At 37.1% G+C, this 27,485-nt stretch overlaps 1 protein-coding gene across 1 annotated transcript; it reads left to right on the forward strand.

Moving 5' to 3' along the window:
• The first annotated feature begins 6,715 nt into the window (after positions 1–6,715).
• LOC147708818 (uncharacterized) lies at positions 6,716–25,938 on the forward strand. The gene is made up of 5 exons (XM_086927437.1): positions 6,716–6,917; positions 12,061–12,131; positions 22,202–22,639; positions 24,710–24,925; positions 25,362–25,938. Exons 3-5 carry the CDS (start codon positions 22,202–22,204, stop codon positions 25,620–25,622), a joined length of 915 nt encoding a protein of 304 aa, XP_086783563.1. The 5' UTR covers positions 6,716–6,917; positions 12,061–12,131; the 3' UTR covers positions 25,623–25,938.
• Positions 25,939–27,485: the final 1,547 nt, after the last annotated feature.

Genomic DNA, 27,485 nt, shown 5'->3' on the forward strand with positions numbered 1-27,485 from the left:
GACTGTCTCTTTTTAATGACTGTGACTTTTTGTAACTTTGTAAAGCTTTTTTTAGAATTAATTTATCTCACTTCTTTTGCAGGTTTTTTTCTGCGTCGCTGCGTGGTCCCGGGATCTGGGCGTGGTCGCGGTTTCCGGTCGCCATTTTGCGCTCGGTGTCTGGCTTCGTGGGACGATGGATTTCAGGTACGCGGTTTAAATTTGTATGTTATTGTAATTTGTTTTATATGTATTCTGTCTTTTTGGTTTATATTGTAATGTATATTTATTTTTGGGGCCTGTTCTCTCTAATTTTTCTGTGTCGGGTCTCCTTCGTGGTGTGACGACTTGCAGGTAAGCGATGGTGTGTGCTGTAATTAATAAATGACTGTCTCTTTTCTTTTTAATGACTGAGTTTTTGTAACTTTGTAAAGCTTTTTTAGAATTAATTTATCTCACTTCTTTTGCAGGTTTTTTTTGGCGTCGCTGCGTGGTCCCGGGATGTGGGCGTGGTCGCGGTTTCCGGTCGCCATTTTGGACAAGGTGTCTGGCTTCGTGGGACGATGGATTTCAGGTACGCGATTTAAATTTGTATGTTATTGTAATTTCTTTTATATCTATTCTGTCTTTTTGGTTTATATTGTAATGTATATTTATTTTTGGGGTCTGTTCTCTCTAATTTTTCTGTGTCGGGTCTCCTTCGTGGTGTGACGACTTGCAGGTAAGCGATGGTGTGTGTTGTAATTAATAAATGGCTGTCTCTTTTTAATGACTGTGAGTTTTTGTAACTTTGTAAAGCTTTTTTTAGAATTAATTTATCTCACTTTCGTTGCAGGTTTTTTTCCGCGTCGCTGCGTGGTCCCGGGATGTGGGCGTGGTCGCGGTTTCCGGTCGCCATTTTGCGCTCGGTGTCTGGCTTCATGGGACGATGGATTTCAGGTACGCGTTTAATTTTTATATAATTGTAATTTGTTTTATGTGTTTTACAGTCTTTAGCCTATTTGTTTTATATATTTTGCGCTTGTTCTCTCTAATGTTTCCGTGTCGGGTCTCCTCCGTGGCGTGACGACTTGCAGGTAAGCGATGGTGTGTGTTGTAATTAATAAATGGCTGTCTCTTTTTAATGACTGTGAGTTTTTGTAACTTTGTAAAGCTTTTTTTAGAATTAATTTATATCACTTTCGTTGCAGGTTTTTTTCCGCGTTGCTGCGTGGTCCCGGGATCTGGGCGTGGTCGCGGTTTTGGTCGCCATTTTGCGCTCGGTGTCTGGCTTCGTGGGACGATGGATTTCAGGTACGCCATTTAAATTTGTATGTCATTGTAATTTCTTTTATGTGTTCGGCCTGTTTTGTTTATATTGTAATGTATTTCTTTTTTGGGACTGTTCTCTTTTGTGTTTTTGTGTAGGGGCTCATTCGTGGCATGACGACTTGCAGGTAAGCCATGTTGTGTTTTGTAACAAATGACTGTCCCTTTTCAATGCCCGTGAGTTTTTTAACATGGAAAAGGTATTTTTGAGTTTATGTATATTCCTTTCTTTGCAGGAATTGAACGGCGGCGGCGTGCGAACGATTTCCGGTCGCCATTTTGTCATGGGATCTTTGGCTGTCTGTCTCCGTCTCCTTGGTCGAAGGAATTTCAGGTACGCGATTTAAATTGTAATGTAATTAGTATTTCTTTTACAGGTGTTCAGCCTTTTTTGTTTATATTCTTTTAATGTTTCTTTTTTGGGCTGTTCTCTCTAGTGTTTCTGTGTAGCCTGCCGTGACGTGTCGGGTTTCCTTCCCCGTGGACGAACAACTTTAAGGTAAGCGCTGTTGTCATGTCTTAGTGCGACTCGGTGTAGATAGATTCAAATGTAATTTGTATTTTCTTACAGGTGTTGTAGATTTAACGTAACAGGTGTTCGGGCTATTTTGTTTATGTTCTGATGTTTCTTTTTTGGCCTGTTCTCTCTAGTGTTTCCGTGTCGGGTCTCATCCGTGGCGTGACGACTTGCAGGTAAGCGATGTTTTTGGTAACTAAAGAATTACTGTCACTTTCGAATACCCGGAGTGTTTTGTTACGTTTCAAAAGTAATTTCTAACTTCATTTCTTTCCCTTTATTTGCAGGAATATGTCGGCGGCGTGGTGTCGTAATTCTATTATGCTTACTTTAATAGTTATTTTATATCGTGTGCTTTCTGTGTAGGGAATTATTGGAAAGAGCTATCGTGTTTTTCTACTTTAACAAAATGATATTCACCAGCACTTCTTTTTGTATTTGCAGGCAGCGTGGCGCCAACTCGTCTACCACTAAGCTTTGATATTCAAGATCGGCAAAAGTCGCACATTGCCACTAAGTACTCTAACGAGTCACAGCATCCACGACCTTTTCATTCGGCCAGACAGCCTCCTATCGGCAATTTACATATGTCGAGACAGCAACATCCTAAACAACATCTCACCTACATGTTCTTAACAACAAACTTTGCAAGTCTTTTGTTATTTAATGAACTAACTGCGGTTTTTTTTGTCTTCCACAGTATGTAAAGGACTACAGCCACGGAAAGAAACATTTCTTCGAGCGAGCTCAGAAGGTATACTTCGTGACAGTGGACTGGAGCCTCTCGATTTCTCGACCGATCTCAGGAGGTATACTTCGAGACAGCGGACTGGAGCCTTTCGACATAAACTGTAAGTTCCTTCCTGTCTGTGAAAGTAATTTGTCCTTTTGAGCTGCGGTATTACGACCACAATTTTCAGTTTTACACGCGCAACAAAGTAGTAATAATATGAATCACTTTAGAATTAAATTTTGTTGCCTGTACGTTTGTCCAATTTCACCATGTTTTTGTTTAATGCGTTTGAGTTCTTTTTGGTACATTGGCAATAGGTACATTTACGATATAAATGTTGTCGGATGTCTCCTTTATTCATGAACTTTTTGGATGCCTTGTTTGTGCGATGCCACATTTTATTTAATATGCATAAATCGTGGGGCTGAGTTAGCTGACCACAAGCATGTATTTGTCGCAACACTAGATTTAGTCAAAGCACGAAGGCCTGTTACATTTACTGAGAGCATAAAGAACAGTTAGGATAAGGTGAGACCGACGACTTTCAGTGCAAAGTTATACATCGGCAAACTGTGCATGTAGGAGGAAAATGTAGGTAGATTTACGATATAAATGTTTGCGCATGTCTACTTTATTGATGGCCTTTGAAAATTCGAACACATGCTTACTTTGTAAGGCCTTGCTGTTTAATGCAATTCGTCATTATGTACATTTTGGGTGCCTTGTTTGTGCGATGACAGATTTTATTTCATATGCTCAAATTGTTGAGCTGAGTTAACTGAACACAAGCATGTGTTTGTCGCAACACTCGATTTAGTCACAGCATGAAGGCCCGTTACATTTACTGAGAGCATAAAGAACAGTTAGGATAAGGTGAGACACGACGACTTTCAGGGCTAACTAATACATCGGCAAACTGCATTTAGGAGGAAAATGTTTGCGCAGGTAAGTTTAGCCCTTTCTGTGAAAATAATTTGTCCCCTTTTTTAGTTCATATGCTCAAATCGTAGGGCTGAGAGTTAGATGAGCACAAGCATGTGTTTGTCGCAACACTAGATTTAGTCAGAGCATGAAGGCCCGTTACATTTACTGAGAGCATAAAGAACAGTTAGGATAAGGTGAGACACGACGACTTTGAGTGCAAAGTTATACATCGGCAAACTGCATTTAGGAGGAAAATGTTTGCGCATGTAAGTTTCTCCCTTTCTGTGAAAGTCATTTGTCCCAGATTTTATACTGAGAGCATAAAGAAGTTAGGATAAGGTGAGACCGACGAGTTTCAATGCAAAGTTATACATCGGAAAACTGCATTTAGGAGAAAAATGTAGGTAGATTTACGATTTAAATGTTTGCGCATGTCTACTTTATTCATGGCCTTTGAAAATTCGAACACATGCTTACTTTGTAAGGCCTTGCTGTTTAATGCAATTCGTCATTATGTACATTTTGGGTGCCTTGTTTGTGCGATGCCAGATTTTATTTCATATGCTCAAATCGTAGGGCTGAGAGTTAGATGGGTACAAGCATGTGTTTGTCGCAACACTAAATTTAGTCATTGCATCAAGGCCCGTTACATTTACTGAGAGCATAAAGAACAGTTAGGATAAGGTGAGACACGACGACTTTCAGTGCAAAGTTATACATTGGCAAACTGCATAAAGGAGGAAAATGTTTGCGCATGTAAGTTTAGCCCTTTCTGTGAAAGTAATTTGTCCCCTTTTTTTATTTAATATGCTCAAATCGTAGGGCTGAGAGTTAGATGAGCACAAGCATGTGTTTGTCGCAACACTAGATTTAGTCAGAGCATGAAGGCCCATTACATTTACTCAGAGCATAAAGAACAGTTAGGATAAGGTGAGACACGACGACTTTCAGTACAAAGTTATACATCGGCAAACTGCATTTAGGAGGAAAATGTTTGCGCATGTAAGTTCAGGCCTTTCTGTGAAAGTAATCTGTTCTTTTGAGCAGCGGTATTACGAGCACATTTTACAGTTTTTATACGCGCAAACAAATCAGTAATAATACGTATTACTTTAGATTTAAATTGTCTTGCATATACATATTCCCAATTTCCCCATGTTTTTGTTTAATGCCTTTGAGTTCTTTTTCATACATCGCCAATAGGTACATTTACGATATAAATGTTTGCAAACTGTGCATTTAGGATGAAAATGTTTGCGCATGTAAGTATGCCTTTCTGTAAAACTAATTTGCAGTAAGAATACGTATCACTTTACAATTCAATTGTGTTGTATATACATTTTGCCAATATCACCATGTTTTTTGTTAATCCATTTCAGTGATTTAGGTCAGACTAATCTTTCACACACACATATATATATATGTTCAGTTACAACTTTAGTTCACAAACTGCTTTGCACGATGCGAGAAATTAAATAAAACACTGACAACATTCCTTCTTTTTTTTTTCACAACGTGCATGCGCGGATTTCTATATTTTTAAAGGCACATACAAACCAGTAACGTGACGCAAATAATTGCCATACTATTACATTAGAACGCATTAATTGCTAGTACGCAAAGCTTTGGCTAAGATTCAATTTGCACAGTTTGAATGAGAAAATCACTGCTTTTTTGGCCTGCACTCATAATATTTTGCTAATGCTATTTTTGTTTTGTAGGGTAAAAAAGTACACGTTTGTTGCAACTGACCCATCGACTACACAATTTGAAATTAGTTATATAAACACGGTATGTTAATACTTTATTTATTTTACTTAATACATTTCGTTTTTTAATAATTGCTGTTTGTACTAAGCATTCTTTGCTGTATACTTATACACAAAATTTCGCTCCTAAAGCACATCTTATGCTTTTGTACAAGAGCGCCACTGGTAAAGTTGGAATCAACAGAGAAGTAAAACTTATAACAAACACTTTTTGGAAAGGTCCCTGTAGGGAATGCTTTGACTCATTTACCACACGCAATATACATAGATCTCTTTATTTCCTGCCTTCCCTTTCAATTTCTTTCTTGCCTTTCCTTATGTCTCTCTTCTGCATTTACTCTGCATCTCCTTCACAATTTTACATTCAATGTCCTTTCTTTCACTCTCGCATTATTCTTCTCTCCTTTTCTCCGACTTTCTCTTTCTTTTGCTCTCCTTCTCTCTCCTGCATTCTCACTCTTCTGCCCTCACCCTATATATTCATCCCCACCTTCTTTACAGGTCCCGGCAGCAAATGCTTACATACTAAGCTAGCACATGCAACATACATACATTTCACTCTCTTGACTTACAATTCAATTTTGCATTTTTGACTTTATCTCTTTTGCATTTACTCTGCATCTCCTTTCCCATTTTGCCATCAGTCTTTCTCTTTAATTTACTCCTGCTCTATTCTTCCCTCACTATTACACCTACTTTCTTTCTTCTTCTCTTTTCCCTCTTTTTTTCATGCCCTCTCTTATACCTTCTCTCTCCTGTTTTAATCTTCTTCCCTTCTATCATGCACACTTTCTTTTACTCCATCTCTATTCAGCTCTCACTTTTACCCATCCTTTTCTTCTCTCTCGTGCTCTCTATTTATTGCGTCCTCCCCCTTCTGCTTGCTATCTCCCGACTTATCTATTATGCTTATCTCTTTTACCTTCTCTTTTCCTATTCCTTCTATCTTTATTTCTCTCACTCTCTTGATATCTTAACCTTTTGCCCCTCTCTTCTTCCAGACACTTTCCACCACTCCTTCTTACTCTCCTCCTTATATCTCGCTCTTTTGTATTCCTTCTTTATTTCTCTCAATTTTGCACACTCTACCTATCTTACTTTCACACTCTTGTGGTTTTCTTCTTTATATACCCTTTTTGACATTCTTTTGTCAAAAAAAGTTCCTCACGTTCTCTCTTGCACTCTCTCTTCCTTTTTTCAATTACCAGCTGCTCTCTCCTTCCTTCTTGCTCCCTCTCTATTATGCTTCACTCTTTATCTATCATACTTCAATTTCCTGCACTCTTACTTCTTTATTTTTGTCTTTATTTTTGTCGTCTTTTCACTTCTTTGCATTCTCTCCATATCAAGCTTCTTTTTAACTTGCACGGTTCATCATCCTTCTTTTTTATTTTCACTCCTTTTCTTTTTGCCTATCTTCCCCTCTTTCTATCCATCTCTCTCTTCTTCCTGACCTCTATCTCTTTCCACCTTGTTATTTTATAGTCTTTACTACTATACTAGTTACTCTATAATACATACTGCTTCTAATTCTCTATTTACAACTTCTAATATACTTCACACAAATGTCCTCACTCTTCTCAAACTTTTGCTAACGGTATATTTTGCTTTTACAGGACAAAAAATTTGCCATTTGGTGCAACTGCCCCATCGAGGACACATCTTTCAAATTCGTTCATTCAACACGGTACGTTAATACTTAAAACTTATTTTACTTTAGACATTTTTGGGTAGTACTTCCTGTCTGTACTGGGCATTCTTTGCTAGATAGTTATACACAAAAGTTTGCCTCATAAACAACATTTAATTTACTTTGGAGATGAAAGCAGCACTGGTGAGGTCGTAATCAGGAGAGAGGTCAAAGGTAAAGGAAAACTTATAACTAAGACTTTGTTCTTTCTGTCTGTACTGGGCATTCTTTGCTGGATATACACAAAAGTTTGCCTCATAAACAACATTTGATTTAGTTTGGAGATGAGCAAATGATTAGATACTGAGACAGCACATGCAACATATATACATCTTTCTCTTGCCTTCCCTTTCAATTTTGCATTCTTGCCTTTCCTCTCTCTTGCATTTACTCTGCATCTCATTCATGATTTTGCCAGCAGTCTTTCTATTTTATTTACTCCTGCTCTATTCTTTCCTCACTTTCTCCTACTTTCCTTCTTTTTTTTCCTCTCCCTCTTTTGCATCCTTTCTCTTCTACACTCTCTCCTGTATTCCCCTCTTCTCTTTCTTTCTATCATGCACTTTCTTTTACTCACTCTATTCTGCTCTCACTTTTACTCCTCCTTACCTTCTCTCTGATGCTCTTTCTAGCTTGCGTCTCAGCTTGCTCTCTCTACTTATGCTTGCTCTCTCCCTACTTATCTATTATGCTTATCTCTCCTTCCCTCTCTTTTCCTATTCCTTCTATCTTTATCTCTCTCCCTCTTGCTATCTTATCTTTTGACCCTCTTCTTCTTGCATACCCTTTCCATCTCTCTCCTTTCTTTCTCTACTTCCTAAATGTAGCTGTCTCTTGAATTTATTCTTTATCTCTCTATTTCCTGCGTCCTTTCTCCTTTCTGCTTCCTCTCTCCCTTTTCTATCATGCTTATCTCTCCTGCCATCTCTTTTCCTATTCCTATCTTTATCTCTCTTTGCATGCTCTTACCTTTTGCCCCTCTCTTCTTCTTGCATACTCTTTCCATCTCTCTCCTTTCTTTCTCTCCTCCTTATGTTGCTATCTTGTATTCCTTCTTTATTTCTCTTTATTTTGCCCACTACATCTTACATTCACAATCTTGTGCTTTTTTCATCTATACACACCTTCTTTCTTCCATCACAATCTGTTCCCTCCTGCTCTCTTTATTGCTCTCCTATATATATCTCTCTTTTCTGCTCTCTCCTTCTCCCTACTACCCCCTATTTCAACTGCTCTCTCTTTCCTTCTTGCTCCCACTCTATTATGCTTCTCTTTTTATCTCCCTCCTTTCTGCTCTTTTCTCTTTGTCATCAATCTCCCTCTTGCACCCTCTTCCAACTGCTCCATACTTACTTATTTCTTGCTCATGCCCTCCTTCCCACCCTCTCTTTACCTCATGCATTTTCTCTCTCCTTTGCTCTCCCTTTTGCCCTCTCTTTTACTTTCACTTTCTATCTCCTTCCCTATGTTGTTCTCCATTTCCATCTTGCACTCCTTCTCCTTTTTGTCCTCTGACTCCATTCTGCACTCTCTTATCTCTCCTTTTTGCTCTTTTTTCTCTCTCCTGCACCCTATTCCATCTCCTCTCTCTCCTTCCTTCTTCCTCCCTCTCTATCATGATTATTTTTGTATCTCCCTTCTGCTATTTTCCCTTTGCCATCACTCTCCCTCTTGCCCCCTCTTCCAACTGCTCCCTTCTTAATTCTTTCTTGCTCATGCACACCCTGCTTTCTCTCTTCCTTGCTCTTCCTTTTGCACTCTGTGACTTTCACTTTCTATCTCCTTCCCTATCTTGTTCTGGCTTTCCATCTTGCACCCCTTCTATTTTTTGCCCTATGCCTCCATTCTGCAGTCTTTTCCCCTTTCTACGTTCTCTCTCAAGATTTCCATTATCTTGCGTCCTCTTTACTTCCTTATCGATCATACTTCTATCTCCTGCACCCTCTTCCTCTTTCTCTATCTTCTTTTTACCTCCTCTCTGCGTACTCCGTTCTTTTTTTTGCACTCTCTCTTCTTTTTTAAAATTACTTCTTTATTCTTTCTTCTCTATATCTCTCCTTTCTGCTCTCTTCCTTCTTCTTCCTGCCCCCTATTCCATCTGCTCTCTCCTTTCTTCTTGCTCCTTTTCTATCTATCATGCTTCTCTGTCCTGCACTCTCCTTCTTTTCTAATACTCTCCGTGTTCCTCTTCCTCCCTATCTTTCATTCTTCTCTCTATCTCTTTTATGCTTTCTTTTCTCTCTACCATACCTCTCTCCTGCACCCTCTTCCATCTGCTCTCTCTCCCTCCCTCCTTGCTCATGCCCTACTTCTTACTCTTCCTTTACTTTCTGCCTTTCTTCTTACTCCTGCGTATTATCTCCTTCCTGCCTTCACTCTCCATCTCTGTCCTTAAAAGATACCATCTCTTACCTGCAAGAAATCCCTTCTACCATGGAGACAGAGACAGACAGCAAGCCAAGGATACAGACCGTAAATTGTTACCCCCACTGTGCCGTCGCCAAATACCTGCAGAGAACAACAAAAAAAAATACGTCATTAAACATTTCAGCTGGGGCATTCAAAAGAGACAGTCATTTATATTACAAAAGACACCATCGCTTACCTGCAATTTTTTCCGCCACAGACAAAGAAACCTGATACGTCATCAAAGGCAGGTCCCGGCAATGCCGGGCTACAATCGGGGGCGTCCTGGCGTCGTTTTGTCGGCAAAAGCCAAAGAATCTTGAACGCCCCTGAGTCTGCTTTAAATTGACGGACAGGCCCCTCGTCCAATGGCTAGGCTCAATTTATGGAGCCAGACAATGAATGACGAGGGCCGACCCAAACACACACTACAGTTCTCATTAGCTTTTGGCCTGCGCAAAAAAGCTGCTCCCTTTGCGCCCTGCGTCCTTTCTCCTTTCTGCTTGCTCTCTCTATCCTTTTCTATCATGCTTATCTCTCCTGCCCTCTCTTCCTATTCCTTCGATCTTTATCTCTCTCCCTGTTGCTCTTACCTTTTGGCCCTCTCTTCTTCTTGCATACCCTTTCCATCTCTCTCCTTTCTTTCTCTGCTCCTTATGTCGCTATCTTGTATTCCTTCTTTATTTCTCTTTATTTTGGCCACTCCATCTTATATTCACACTCTTGTGCTTTTCTTCATCTACCCTCTCACCTTCTTTCTTCCATCCCTCTCTTTACATCATGCTTTTTCTCTCTCTCCCTTGCTCTCCCTTTTGCCCTCTCTCTTACTTTAACTTTCTATCTCCTTCCCCATATTGTGCTACATTTCCATCTTGCACTCCTTCTCTTTCTTGCCCTCTGACTCCATTCTGCACTCTCTTCTCTTTTCTCTCTCCTTTTTGCTCTCTTTCTTCTTACTCTTGACTCTTATTCCATCTGCTCTCTCTCCTTCCTTCTTACTCCCTCTCTATCATCATTCTTTTTTTATCTCCCTTCTGCTATTTTCCCTTTGCCATCACTCTCCCTCTTGCCCCCTCTTCCAACTGCTCCCTTCTTAATTCTTTCTTGCTCATGGACACCCTCCCTTTAACTCCTGCTTTCTCTCTTTCTTGCTCTTCCTTTTGCACTCTGTGACTTTCACTCTCTATATCCTTCCCTATGTTGTTCTGCCTTTCCATTCCTCCTTCTTGCTCATGCCCTACATCCTACCCTCCCTTTTTCTCTCTCTCTTGTCCTCTCTCCTTCCTGTCTTCACTCTCTATCTACGTCTCCATCTTGTCTTCACTTTCTATCTTGCACTTTTTTTACTTGCTATCTTCTCACTCCATTCTGCACTTACTTCTCTTCTTGCTTTCTAGCTCTCTTGATCTCTTATGTGTCTCCTCTGTTCATCAACACTTTCTAGCTACTTTGTGTGCTTTACACACTTTTCCACTTCACTTTACTAAGTTAGTGTGAGCATCCCTATAAGGCTATATAGAGGATGTTAACTATAGTGTTTATTTAGGAACACTATGCAACAACTATAGAACACCCTGGACAAACGCAATGACTTATATTTACAACTAATTGTGTGAAACTTTTATATGTTTGTCTGTTATTTCTTTTACAGGTGCACAAACACTCCGCAATTAGGAGTATTTTTGGAATGAGCAATTGCTCTTCCCCCTTTTTTTATGCACTAAATCTTTTTTTTGATATTTTCACTTTCACGCCCCCAGGTCAGGGTGGGCGATTAGAGAGTCCATACCGCCGGGGTATAATTCTGTCATTATAAATGCCTAAGGAAATGTAAACAACTGTAAAACATGAAACATGTTGACTGACTAATTAGTATTTTAAATTAACAAATCCATTACCTTGGGCATTAAATTCAGACACATAACTCTTTCATTTGTGTACTAAGCATCAAGAATTATAGATTTTTACTTACACATTAGGCAGTTTTAATTATAAAACTCACAACATGCCTTTTTCACAAAACCTGCTCCGCAGTCTTCTGGCGTCGTAGCACACCAAAGAGGCATTCGGCCTCTTTGGTGGGGCCCAATGATGAAGCATGACACTGACTAGGTCGGTGTGTGAGGGCTTTCTTTTCCACCTAAAGTGAGTGTGCAATTCCCCAGTTGCATCACTCAGTATCTGTGGCAAATTCAGATGTATTTAACGTCTCTTCTATTGTTTATTTAGATTTAACAAGGGATTAAGTGTTCCTTAATCTCACTACCTCTCCTATTCCTTTGTACTTGCTTAAAATTACAAACAATGCATCTAATACACTATTTACAACTTCTCATAAAAATAACTTCATGTAATTTACATTTCGATTTTTTTGTAGCTTACATTCTACACCTCTATATCCTCTCTTCCTTATCAGACTTCTCTCTTTTCCTTATCTTTCTCTTCATCTTTCCACTACTCTCAATATTGCCTAACCACCCCTCTTTATTAACATCTCTTCGTCCTGCCCTACATCTCTCTCTATCTTGCTCACTTTATCCTCCTTACTACTATACATTACTAGTTAGTCTATACTACATACACTTCTAAAACTCGATTTACGACTACTAATATGCTTCACTCAGTCCACACACATACTACACATACAACTTCTACACATAGTCTGGAGTATCAAGCCACTTTTATTATATTAATATGTCAACTCAATATTAATGCTTGTTTCATTCTTCCTTAGATTGCCAATTGATTGAATAACATCAGACGTTCTGAATTGTTTGACACAACATCAGTGAAAACATCATCACGGTAAAAGTATCTATTTTGCTTCTGTATTGACTTGTAAGTATAGAAATAGCAAGGGAAAAAGCAAGACACATATCAACACACACCCATATATATATATATATATATATATATATATATATATATATATATATATATATATATATATATATATATATATATATATATATATATATATATATATATATATATTTTGTATATACTTAGAATTCGAAAAGATCATATAGAAGATTTCCATAGGTAACATTAATCTTAAGAAAAAAAAATAGTAAACAAAAAAGTAAAAGTAATTGCTTTTTCTTTTGCTACCAGCTCCAACTATAAAACAAGTCCAAAACAACAATAGAGTGGATTTAGAGAAAAAAAACTAGACAAAATCAGATATATAATTAGTTATTAAAAAAATATATATATATTTATATACTTAACATTGAAAATTATTTCTTTTATAAAGACAATTGCTAATTGTTTGGAAATATATACAATTAGAAGTATGTTTTTTAAATAAGCTATCAACCTGTAACTTGGAATATATTTAACAGTAAAATAACTATATATATATACATATAAATATATCCAAATATATATATATATATATATGCTAATAGTATAACTTATAGCTAGTACATCACTAAAATTGTAAACAAAATACATCTAAATCTGCTACCTAAAATACAAAGCAAAAAAATAGTGTTCAATTAATTGCCTTGCATTATAGTTAAGTACAAAATAAAATATAAATTAGCAATAGATATATATATGGTGTTGCTGCAAACGCAGTCCGTGACTGCACGGAGGGATCGGCATCACTGTAGCTGAGTCTCCACACCTCCATGGACTTTGTACTTTGTGGTGAGACGTCAAGGGGGCCCGGGAGAGACTTTGGAGCAGCAAGGACACTGTTTTATTTTAAACTGCACCTACACAAGCTTGATCACGATCGCCAGCACTCTATTATGGAGTTCAAATGAGCTTAACTGAAAACGCTTACCTGGCAGCCAAGATGGTGCATGCTGGGAAACGAAGTCTCCAACGGGGCAGCGTCCAGGCGATCAGGATAGTAATTGGCTCAGCTGGGCTTCCTCCAATGGCAGCAAGATGGATCATTGATAAGCTACAGGTGGCAGCAGTCGGTGTTTGGCATTTGATAAAGGGACTCTTCCCGAAACGCGTCATGCCTCCTGTGCTGTAATAAAGTGCTTTCTTCGTGACCCCCTGCCTGTGTCCCTCCGGTTCTTTCCTCTGTGAAGCGAATCTTTCCTGAATATTTACGCGCCATACCCTAGGCGTGTTTGGGGGACCCGTCTCGTTTTGTGGCCGGAGCCTAAGGGTGTCTGCTTTGCAGCTTTTCATGGGATCCGAGGTATCGGAAGAGCTCTGGCCCCCGCAACCAAGGAACATTTTGGTGTTGCTGCAAACGCAGTCCGTGACTGCACGGAGGGATCGGCATCACTGTAGCTGAGTCTCCACACCTCCATGGACTTTGTACTTTGTGGTGAGACGTCAAGGGGGCCCGGGAGAGACTTTGGAGCAGCAAGGACACTGTTTTATTTTAAACTGCACCTACACAAGCTTGATCACGATCGCCAGCACTCTATTATGGAGTTCAAATGAGCTTAACTGAAAACGCTTACCTGGCAGCCAAGATGGTGCATGCTGGGAAACGAAGTCTCCAACGGGGCAGCGTCCAGGCGATCAGGATAGTAATTGGCTCAGCTGGGCTTCCTCCAATGGCAGCAAGATGGATCATTGATAAGCTACAGGTGGCAGCAGTCGGTGTTTGGCATTTGATAAAGGGACTCTTCCCGAAACGCGTCATGCCTCCTGTGCTGTAATAAAGTGCTTTCTTCGTGACCCCCTGCCTGTGTCCCTCCGGTTCTTTCCTCTGTGAAGCGAATCTTTCCTGAATATTTACGCGCCATACCCTAGGCGTGTTTGGGGGACCCGTCTCGTTTTGTGGCCGGAGCCTAAGGGTGTCTGCTTTGCAGCTTTTCATGGGATCCGAGGTATCGGAAGAGCTCTGGCCCCCGCAACCAAGGAACATTTTGGTGTTGCTGCAAACGCAGTCCGTGACTGCACGGAGGGATCGGCATCACTGTAGCTGAGTCTCCACACCTCCATGGACTTTGTACTTTGTGGTGAGACGTCAAGGGGGCCCGGGAGAGACTTTGGAGCAGCAAGGACACTGTTTTATTTTAAACTGCACCTACACAAGCTTGATCACGATCGCCAGCACTCTATTATGGAGTTCAAATGAGCTTAACTGAAAACGCTTACCTGGCAGCCAAGATGGTGCATGCTGGGAAACGAAGTCTCCAACGGGGCAGCGTCCAGGCGATCAGGATAGTAATTGGCTCAGCTGGGCTTCCTCCAATGGCAGCAAGATGGATCATTGATAAGCTACAGGTGGCAGCAGTCGGTGTTTGGCATTTGATAAAGGGACTCTTCCCGAAACGCGTCATGCCTCCTGTGCTGTAATAAAGTGCTTTCTTCGTGACCCCCTGCCTGTGTCCCTCCGGTTCTTTCCTCTGTGAAGCGAATCTTTCCTGAATATATATATATATAGATTAAATAAGAGAACGAAAATAGACTCGCGGATAACAAAAAAATCTAGCAATACTGTAGCGATATCAAATTATTTCATAAATTAGATTAGCTAACATGCAAATACTAGCAGCAGATTATCATCAAGGTCATGACAAATTTACATGCAATTCGAGAGGTTATCAATGCTTGCCAAATAGTACTTTTGCAATTATACACAACTATTACAAAGATGCACATACATGGACTAAAGAAGACTTGCATTACATTATGAAATTAGGTGATGCTTTATATATAGATATGCATTTACTTAATAGCGAACAACTTAGGCATCCAGATGAGTTACCTAATTTTATTGAACACAATACTACTATCTATTCTCTTAAACTTAAAGAACCTTATTATGGAGACATATTACAACAATGTGACCCTTCGTTTCCAAATCTCAACAAAATATTAAAACCTGCACTTGATTCCAACTCCGGTGTTATACTTTGCATGGAAATTTATGTTATTTCCATTTTTAAGAAAAATGATTCATACTTTGTATTTGACTCACATAGTCGTGATAAGACTGGAATGCCTCATCCAAATGGAACATGTATTACTATACAGTTCACATTTGAAAAACTTCTAGAGTACATCACTAATCTGGCACACTATCTTAAGAAACCAAACCTGAATTGTGTGCCGTATGAATTAACTCCAATACAAATAAGTACGATTACAAAAGAATCACTTCAAAAAGCAATGGTGCGTCATGAAAAAAATAAGAATGCAGTAGCACCGAAATTTTTTTATGTGTATTCTACTAAAGGTAGTGAAAAATTTTTCACACAAGCATTTGAAATGCGTATAGAAAATGCCAAAAAAATCCTTCAGAGATGTCAATCTAAAAAAAATACTTTTTGGAATAAGGAACAGCCATTAGCATTTTTAGATAATACTCCTAGTACTAGTACGTATTCCTGTGCAATTCTCACTACAACAGGGCCTAATAATCAATCTAAAAAGAACAGCAAGCAGATCAGCACAACACAATATACTAATACACCAGAAGAGACTACTCCTACTGACACATATGCAAGTATACTTAAGAAAACACTTAAGAGCAACACAGAAAGACAACATATTAATAGCACACACATAAATCTACAACAAACAATACCAGCAAGTAAGTTAAATACCAACACATATTCTACTAATGTAATTAATAACACACACATAAATGTACAACAAACAATAAACACAAGTAATGTACATACAAACACATATTCAAGTGATTACTATAATACATATAAACTTATTACTGGAAGTAATGACAGTTTACTTCATGATAATATACACAATAGCACATTGCAGAACAAGGAAAGTAGCACAAATAATACCAATATAGATTCACATATTTTAACAAAAACACGACAAGAAATTCCCTTTTTACATAACACACATCCACAGGACAAAAATACACATAGTGATAAAACTAGTCACTATACACATTGTCTTCAAAATAGTATATTTGCTATTCTAAAGAACTACTGTAAACCAGCATATATTTGGGATAGTGTAGACTTGCACTGTATTATGAATCTTGGAGATGCTTTGTACACTGAAATGCACTCTGTCGGTGAACAAGATTGTATGCAACCTCTAAAGTTACCAAATTACATAGTTAGCAATGACATAATCTATTCTACAAAGCTCAAAAAATGCTTTAGCGAAGAACTAACAAAATCAGCACAAACTTTACATAGTAAATTTATATCTGCACTAACTTCTACAATTAATTCACAAACTGGTATATTGATCTCTATAGGTAGATATATAATTTCAGTCTTCAAAACTCTACATACATACTCTCTATTTGATTCACATAGCCAAAATGAAAATGCAATACAACATCCTAATGGAACATGTATTGCTATCAACCTTGACTCTATTAATCTTATTATAGAATACATCCTAAAATTAGGCAATAGAGAACAAATTACTAATTCTGAGAGTATTACTTTAGATTTAACTACAGTGAACATAACAACAATTAGCAAAAAAGGTTTACACCAAACACAACGGAATCATAGACAAGGAAATGTAAAGTCGAGAAAAAGCATATATGTTCATACGACACATATATCTATAAATGCATTAGGGGAAATTCCTTCGAATAACTTACAAGTAGAAAATACAATACTAAACACACAAAACAGCAATAGTCAGGACAATAGACTGCATGTAACAGAAGACAGTTATTTAGCTTCACACATAGCTCTTAACAATACTGAGATAATAAACACATTAACAGCTAATGTTGAATCACTAATTCAACCAACCAATATAGAAATTCTAGAAGTAAACAGTACTAGAAAAAGAAAACAGACACAAAACAAAGAGAATGAACTTAATCATAGACATATAGCAGGTCAAACAACAAATGAGATAATTAGGATATTTCAGGAAGAAATAAGATATGGACCCGAGTACACATGCACTATTTGCAATCAACTCTGGCATAAGCAAAGTCTTCAAAATACACACAGTATTAGTAAGAGAGCTAAATTCATAGAATGTAATATTAGCAAATACAGAACAAATGAGATATGCAGAACATGTTACACATATATATCAAAAGACAAAATACCTCCATGTTCAGTATATAATGGGATGACATTTCCTGATATCCCACCAGTCTTACAGTTGCATAACTTAGAAGAAAGATTAGTATCGCCAAGAATACCTTTTTTACAAATTAGAACATTACCACGTGGATTCCAAAAATCTCTATCAGGTGCAGTAGTAAATGTCCCTGCAGACGTTATGACAACAGTAACTGTTTTACCAAGGCAAATTAATGATAACATGACAATTCCAATAAAATTAAAAAGGAAATTAAGTTATAAATCTTATACCCATTATGAAAATGTTAGACCAAACAAAGTTAAACGTGCAGCTTTATATTTAGCCACTACAAGCACTTTGTTTCAAGAATATGGAATCACTATTAATGAAGATTGGGATTATACAACACAAGATATACATTCTTGTGATGAGACTTCAGATACAAGTAATACGTCAGATTCCTCAGACAACATTCCAGCAGGAAATTTAGATACTATGTTAGATAATGAAACTATTACTACAGAAACAAATAATATTTTAAGTTTAGCACCTGCAGAATATAACACACCAAGAGGCCTGTATGAAGACAAAGATTCTGAATATTTGGCATTCCCAACTATATTTGGCGGGAAACGAAGGCCGACTAATGAAGAAAGGCATGTCCCAATACATTACAGCACAATCTGTCAATCAGAAGTAAGAAGTAATGATCTAAGAGTAGCAAAGTGTGTTACTAATCTTTTCTTTAAATTAAAAACATTACACATTAAACAATTACAGAGCAAAATATTTATATCTCTTAGGAAATACTTTAATAATGGAAACATTATAACTGCCAAAGACATAAAGAATAAATTAGATACAATTTTGCAGTATAATGAAGGATACAAAATACTTAAAACTATCCGTAGTTCACCACCATATTGGGAGCAATGCAAAAAAGACCTCTTTGCTATGATTAGACAATTAGGATTACCAACATTTTTTTTAACGTTATCTGCTGCAGAAACGAAATGGTATCACTTAATTAACATATTATTACGTACAGAAAAGAGACCAGAATGCACAAAAGAAGAATTTAACAATATGTCATGGGAAACAAAATGCAAATTAATACAGCAGAATCCCATTACATGTGCAAGACATTTTGACTTTCAAGTTCGGAAATTATTTAATTCTGTTTTATTGCATGAAAGTAATCCAATTGGCAAAATTATTGATTACTTTTATAGAGTGGAATTCCAACAACGGGGATCACCACATATACATGCTATAATATGGATAGAAAATGCTCCACTATATGAAACTTCTGATAGAGATGAAGTCACTACTTTCATAAATAAGTATGTTACATGTGCAAAAACAGAAGAACCAGATATAGAGTCTTTACTACCTCTACAAAGACACGGCCATACCAAGAACTGCCGTATCAAACATAAAAGAACATGCAAATATCATTATCCCAGATATCCAATGCCTGAAACTTTTATACTAGAACCAATAGAGCTAGACAAAACAAATAACGAGCTCTTACAGCAAATTGAACTAATACATCTAACTATAAATAGCCAAGAATTTTCAAATTATACTTTTGAACAGTTTTTGCATTCAATGAACATAGATCTAAAACAATATACTTTATGTATACAATCTATTATACAAAAAAATACTATTTTCTTGAAAAGAACACCAGCTGAATGCTTTATAAATAACTACAATCCAACTATTTTGAAAGCATGGCAAGCAAACATAGATATACAATACATCTTAGATGCATATGCATGTGCTGTGTATATTGTTTCATACATTAGTAAATCACAGCGAGGAATGAGCAAACTAATTGCCCAAGCTTCTAAAGAAGTACATGCTAATCCAAGTATTAAGGAACAACTTAAGCATATAGGGAACAAATTCTTAAACTGTACAGAAATAAGTGCACAAGAAGCAGCATATCTAATACTACAAATTCCTTTACGGAAAAGTTCAAGATCTTTTGTATTTATCAATACAAGTCCTAATGAAAAGCGTACATACTTATTAAAAGACATCGAAACTATCAATTCTTTACCAGATGAGTCTTGTAAAATACAATATGATAATATTATAGTCAGGTATAGTAAACGCCCTGTAAAATTAGAAACATGTACATTAGCTGACTATGCATCTATGTATAATGAAAAGAAAAAATGTAAAGGAAAAGAAGAAACAGGCCATGACAATTTCCTTATTGAAAATAACTTTCATAGCTCAGATGACGAAGAACTTGAGATAAATTTAGTAGACGAAACAAACTGCATAAAAAGAAAAAAAGCAAGAGTAATTCGCTATTGCAGATTTAACATCAAAAATGACTCAGAAAATTACTATAGAGAATTGCTCATGCTTTTTTACCCATGGCGAAATGAACATAATATAATTAATAACAAGGGAACTTATTATGAACGCTATCTAGAACTTAAAAATGCAGTTGATTCAAACCATAATAAATATAATAAACATAATAAACAACTAACAACTAATAGCAATGAAACTAGTATATTAGATACATTGCTACCACCAATAGATACAGAAGAAGATAACACCATATGCCATGAAGTGCAAAATAATGAAAACCCATTGTATGACCTATCATTTGATTTAGGGATTAGAAGTACAAGTAGAGAAGAATCAATAAGCAATAACATAATGCCAAAAGAACAATATGATAGTATAATGCAAAATCTAACAGAAGAACAACTTAACTTTATATATCATCATTTGCATTGGGTTAAAACTAAAGAAACACCATGCTACACATTTTGTACAGGTGGTGCAGGAGTAGGCAAAAGTTTCCTTATAACAGCACTTTACCAAACATTAGTACGTTATTACAATACAAAAGCAGGAGAAAACCCAGATAACATATATGTATTGCTTACAGCTCCAACTGGCAAAGCAGCACATAACATTCAAGGACAAACACTACATAGTACTTTTAAAATACCTATTTCACAAACACTAACTCATAGACAGCTAACTCATGAGAATAGAAGCACACTACAAGGTCAGCTAATGCATCTTAAATTGCTAATAATTGATGAAATATCAATGGTAGGGGCTAATGTATTCAACTTTATACATAATAGATTGCAAGAGATAAAAATGTCTGATCTCCCTTTTGGCGGTATATCTATTTTAGCAATTGGAGACTTTTACCAATTGAAGCCAGTTTTTGACCCATACATATTTGACAACCCAAAACATTCATATAGGCCAGTAAGTACTAATTTATGGCAGACACATTTCAAGTTATTTGAGTTGACTAAAATAATGAGACAACAAAATGACTTGCCATTTGCTCAACTACTAAACAGATTAAGAGAAGGGAAACAAACAAATGAGGATATTATACAGATAAAAACACGAGAAATAGAGCCACCTGAAAACATTAGCAAAACGATCCCTTACATTATGGGAACTAACAATGAAGTCAATAGCGTAAATAATGCAGTTTTATTAGAACATATAACCCATTACCCAGTTTACACAGCTACAGCAATAGATACAGTTGCAGCAGACTTAAGTGAAGCAGTAAAAAAAAAATACTAAAACAGTTGCCCACAGATTCTACTAAAACAATGAACCTGCCATCAATATTACATATTGCATTGCAATTAAGATATGATTTAACTAACAATATAAATGTCAATGATGGTTTAACAAATGGTGCAACAGGTATAGTAGAATTTGTGGAAACTATCAATAACAGCCCAAATGTAATTTGGATTAATTTTGATAAAGAAACAGTAGGCAAATTAACAAGACAAGAAAACAAACACATATATCACAGTAATATTTTGCCTCATTGGACACCCATTCATGCTATTACACAGCATTTCCAATATACACAGAAATTTATAACTATTATACGCAAACAATTCCCATTGAGACAATCCTCTGCAAGAACTATACATAGAACACAAGGAGAAACAATTGAGCCCATTTACATTCACTTTAACAACAGTAAAGTACATCATCTACATTATGTAGCTTTAAGCAGAGCTAAATCTTTAGACAACATATACATTAGAAACTTTCAGCAAGACAAAATAGCTGTACATCCAAAAGTGCATGAAGAAATGACACGTTTAAGAACACACATGCTATTACAAATATCAGTACCACAATTACATAGCTATAGACAACAGTGTAATATAATTGTCCATAACATACGGTCCTTGCAAAGAAATTACACTGCTATGAAATCAGACAAAAATATCATGAACAGTGATATTATATGCCTTACTGAAATCAACACAACTAGAAAAGCAGATAAGAATACGTTCTTAATAGAACAATATCACCTAGTATTATTTGATAAATTTCACAACCAGCACACTAAGCATGGTATTGCCATTTACTACAAAAAAAACATGCTTTTATCGCCAATATATCAAACACAACACGAAATTGACTTTTTAATTTTCACTCTGCATCTTAATGATTCTGAATACTTATTTATTATACTGTACAAACCACCACATGTACTTTTGCAGACATTATTACAAGCTTTAAGTAGCATAATTTACTTGTATCCAAATTCAAAATATGTCATCATGGGAGACTTCAATATAGATTTAACACAAATGTCACCAAACAGAACTTTGCTATTAGAATATATGCTGCAGCAATTTCAATGCCAGCAAAAAATACAACAATACACAACAGACTACAATTCTACACTAGATCACATCTATACTAATGACAACATCATGCACTACGGTACATTAGAATCATATTACAGTGATCACAAAGCATTATGGGTGGCAGTTTAAAATGCAACCACTTCATTAACATGCTATTTTATTACAGGTAATAGCAAAAGGGGAAAAATGTATGCTCAGAATGTGTACTAACATTTTCTCTCATTTCAGATGATTTCCATAGAAGACCTCAAAAAAATGAAACATGAAGACAACAAACCTTACCAAAAAACAATCCGAGCCAACGTAATAAAATGTTCGACAAAAACAAACTATACAAATGCTAAACAAGAGCACAAAGTAATGTATCATCTAGCTCTAGCTGATGAAAGTAGTTGCATTAAAGCAACGTGCTACAATGAGCCATTTTACCAGCAAACTAAAGAAGGGAATGGAATTATGATTCGCAATTTCTTAGCCAAAAACAATGTGATTATCATCACGAAACAAACGAAACTATCACGCATGATGCCCTTATCTATACCTCAAGAAATAATACAGGAGGCACAATATATCCTACAACCCCCTGCTCCACCAATATCACCGATAAAAACAGTAAAAGCAGCTTCACTACGCTCATTAATGAGCATTTCTGGGACTATTGCTGAGGTAAGCTTATAAAAAAAAAATTCACCCTTTTACACACACACTATATACCAAAAAGTATTGCACACAATACTTACACCTTTGACAAACTCTCACTCTTTGACAAACTCTCGCTCTTTGACAGACTCTCTCTCTCTTTGACAGACTCTCTCTCTCTTTGACAGACACTCTCTCTTTGACAAACTCTCTCTCTTTGACAGACTCTCTCTTTCACTCCCTCTCTCTCTCTTTAACAGACTCTCTCTCTCTTTAACAGACTCTCTCTCTCTTTGACAGGCTCTCTCTCTCTCTTTGACTCTCTCTTTGACTCTCTCTTTGACTCTCTCTTTGACTCTCTCTTTGACTCCCTCTCTCTCTCTTTGACAGAGTCTCTCTCTCTTTGACAGACTCTCTCTCTCTTTGAGCAGACTCTCTCTCATTGACTCTCTTTGACTCCCTCTCTTTGACAGACTCTCGCTTTGACAGACTTTCTCTCTTTGACAGACTATCTCTCTCTTTGGCACCATCTCTTTCTTTAACAGACTCTCTCTTTCTTTGACAGACTCTCTCTTTCTTTGACAGACTCTCTTTGACTATCTCTCTTTGACTCACTCTCTCTTTGACAGACTCTCTCTCTTTGACAGACTCTCTCTCTTTGACAGACTCTCTCTCTCTTTGACAGACTCTCTCTCTTTGACAGACTCTCTCTCTTTGACAGACCCTCTCTCTTTGACAGACTCTCTCTCTTTGACAGACTCTCTCTCTTTGACAGACTCCTCTCTCTCTTTGACAGACTCTCTCTCTCTTTGACAGACTCTCTCTCTTTGACAGACTCCTCTCTCTCTTTGACAGACTCTCTCTCTCTTTGACAGACTCTCTCTCTTTGACAGACTCCTCTCTCTCTTTGACAGACTCGCTCTCTCTTTGACAGACTCGCTCTCTCTTTGACAGACTCTCTCTCTTTGACAGACTCCTCTCTCTCTTTAACAGACTCGCTCTCTCTTTGACAGACTCTCTCTCTCTTTGACAGACTCTCTCTTTGACAGACTCTCTGTCTTTGACAGACTCTCTCTGTCTTTGACAGACTCTCTCTGTCTTTGACAGACTCTCTCTGTCTTTGACAGACTCTCTCTGTCTTTGACAGACTCTCTCTGTCTTTGACAGACTCTCTCTCTTTGACAGACTCTCTCTATCTTTGACTGACTCTCTCTCATTGACTATCTCTCTTTGACTCTCTCTTTGACAGACTCTCTCTTTGACAGACTTTCTTCAACAGACTGTCTCTCTTTGACAGACTGTCTCTCTTTCACAGACTGTCTCTCTGACAAACTCTCTCTTCTCTCATTGACTATCTCTCTTTGACTCTCTCTTTGACAGACTTTCTTCAACAGACTGTCTCTCTTTGACAGACTGTCTCTCTTTGACAGACTGTCTCTCTTTCACAGACTGTCTCTCTGACAAACTCTCTCTTTCTTTGACAGACTCTCTCTCTTTGTCAAAGAGAGAGAGAGTCTGTCAAAGAGCGAGAGTCTGTCAAAGAGCGAGAGACTGTCAAAGAGCGAGAGTCTGTCAAAGAGCGAGAGTCTGTCAAAGAGCGAGAGTCTGTCAAAGAGCGAGAGTCTGTCAAAGAGCAAGAGTCTGTCAAAGAGAGAGAGTCTGTCAAAAAGAGAGTCTGTCAAAGAGAGAGAGAGTCTGTCAAAGAGACAGTCTGTCAAAGAGAGAGACAGTCTGTCAAAGAGAGAGAGAGTCTGTCAAAGAGAGAGAGAGTCTGTCAGACTGTCTCTCTTTGACAGATTGTCTCTCTTTGACAGACTCTCTCTCTTTGACAGACTCTCTCTCTCTTTGACAGACTATCCCTCTTTGACAGACTCTCCCTCTTTGACAGACTCTCTCTCTCTCTTTGACAGACTCTCTCTCTCTCTTTGACAGACTCTCTATTTGACAGACTCTCTCTTTCACAGACTCTCTTTCTCTTTGACAGACTCTCTATCTCTTTGACAGACTCTCTATCTCTTTGACAGACTCTCTCTCTCTTTGATAGACTATCTCTTTGACAGACTCTCTTTAATTTCTATTACCAATTTTATCTTACAGGAAGAAGAAATAAAAACAATTGTTATTGCCGGACAAGATACAAAACTTAAATCAATAACTGTGAAAGACACAACGGACTCAGTAAAAATAACTCTTTGGAGAGATGCCACAGACTTTCCCATTGAAATTGGATCCTACATTAAGATGACGCACTTGACAGTGCATGAATTTAACAACAATAAAATGTTAAACACAACAAGGAATACACAATTTCAAGTAAGTACAAATTATGAAAATATTAATAACTTGCTCTACTACTCAATCTATACTATCTACTTCTTAAAACACCATCAAACTCTATATTCACTAATTAAAATTCACTCAAACTATCGCTTCTAATACTCTCTATCTAAATGCATTAAGCTACACTATGTATTATACTAATCACTACTATAAAGCTAACTTATACTCTCCACTTTATTAAAACGTATTTTTACTAAAGTATCTATAACATTACAAAACAGTCTATAATCCTCTATTATACCTTTTCACTATACGTACTCACAATCTATCCTTTCTTAAACTATCTTCACTACTTATTAACATTATTTAAGACTGCATATATCAAGAAATTTGTCCGTAGGTCAACACAAGAAAAGAAATAAAATAACTTCATAAATATGAAATTAACTAAATTCTTTTTCCTTCACAGAAAATAGAACCGCCAGAAGAAGAAATAAATATGACTATATATAGCCTCGAAAATGCGAATCAGGAACACAGTACACTAAATGTACATATTGATAATGCAGAAAATTTACAATCAGTCGAAATAGATAACAATATTCTACTGGACTACTTCCAAATACCACCGGACATTGACGACATTCAAGAAGCACTAATGCCAATCTTGCCCAAAAATGTCAATGTAATATTACAAAATGGATACATACGGAAAATACATGAGTTGTGAACAACAACACAATACTTGACTGTAAATCAATGTACAAAATGGGAGATATTCAAATTATGTTTCAGTAAAAAGGCTAAAAATACAGTATTTTAATTAAAGTTTCATTTGCTTGCAAACAATAACACTAAATATATATTTACTTAAATAAAATTTTTTAAAGGTTTTTATCTTGTATTCTCTTTGACTGACTGTCTCTCTTTGACAGACTCTCTCTCTTTGACAGACTCTCTCTCTTTGACAGACTCTCTCTTTGACAGACTCTCTCTCTCTTTGACAGACTCTCCCTCTTTGACAGACTCTCCCCCTTTGACAGACTCTCCCCCTTTGACAGACTCTCCCTCTTTGACAGACTCTCCCTCTTTGACAGACTCTCCCTCTTTGACAGACTCTCCCTCTTTGACAGACTCTCCCTCTTTGACAGACTCTCCCTCTTTGACAGACTCTCCCTCTTTAACAGACTCTCTCTTTGACAGACTCTCTCTCTCTTTGACAGACTCTCTCTCTCTTTGACAGACTCTCTCTCTCTTTGACAGACTCTCTCTTTGACAGACTCTCTCTTTGACAGACTCTCTTTGACAGACTCTCTCTTTGACAGACTCTCTCTCTCTTTGACAGACTCTCTCTTTGACAGACTCTCTCTCTCAGACTCTCTCTCTCTTTAACAGACTCTCTCTCTCTTTGACAGACTCTCTCTTTGACAGACTCTCTCTTTGACAGACTCTCTCTCTCTTTGACAGACTCTCTCTCTCTTTGACAGACTCTCTTTGACAGACTCTCTCTCTTTGACAGACTCTCTCTGTTTGATAGACTATCTCTTTGACAGACTCTCTTTAATTAAAAATGAGAGATATTCAAATTATGTTTCAGTTAAAAGGCTAAAAATACAGTATTTTAATTAAAGTTTAATTTGCTTGCAAACAATAATACTAAATATATATTTACTTAAATAAAACTTTTTAAAGCTTTTTATCTTGTATTTGCATTATTATTACAGAGTACATAAGATATGTTAATGGACAATTTTACTTGAAAAAGACTACAACAAATGTAATTATTCTATAGCAAATTGAGCTACATGCAAAAATGTTAATGTGTAAATTTTTTTTTACAGAAGCTACACCACATGTGCACTCTTTCGATGTTATGTAGCAAATTCATCTGGCTTATACATTGTGAAAAAATGGTAACATAAAAACATATCCAACGTTCATTAAAAATGCTACTCCCATGATAATGCTCATACGCCCACATTTTCATCCATCCACCCATCATTCATCCCACCACCTTTTCATACATCATTCATACATGCAACATTTTCTCCATCCAAACATCCATCTAACATTTCAGTCTCCCAAATATACATCCATCCACACACCCTTTCATCATCCATCATTCATCCACTTACCTTTTCACACATCCATCCATGCAACTTTTCAATTAGCCTTTCATCCTCCTATCCATACATCATTCATCCATCCACGCTATCATCTATACATCCATACGCCCACCCTTTCTCCATCCACACATCATTCACCACAGCACCTTTTCACACATACATCCAGCCATCTTTTCTTACATCCATACTTCATCCGTCCACCCTTTTATCCTTTCATGCATCCTTTCATCCACACTTTTATTCATCCATCCACACTTGCATCGTTCTATCCATACATCCATCCTTTTCACATCCACCCTTCAATTCATACACCCACCTACATTTGCACACATCCATCATTCATGCAACATTTTTATTAATACATCCATCTACCATTTATTATACTAACAATACATCCATCCACACTTTCAGTTTCCCATACATACATCCATCTTTACACATACACACACTTCTATCCATCCACTCAT

The sequence above is a fragment of the Lissotriton vulgaris genome, chromosome 6 (assembly GCF_964263255.1).
Source record: "Lissotriton vulgaris chromosome 6, aLisVul1.2, whole genome shotgun sequence".
In the NCBI taxonomy this organism is placed as follows: domain Eukaryota; kingdom Metazoa; phylum Chordata; class Amphibia; order Caudata; family Salamandridae; genus Lissotriton; species Lissotriton vulgaris.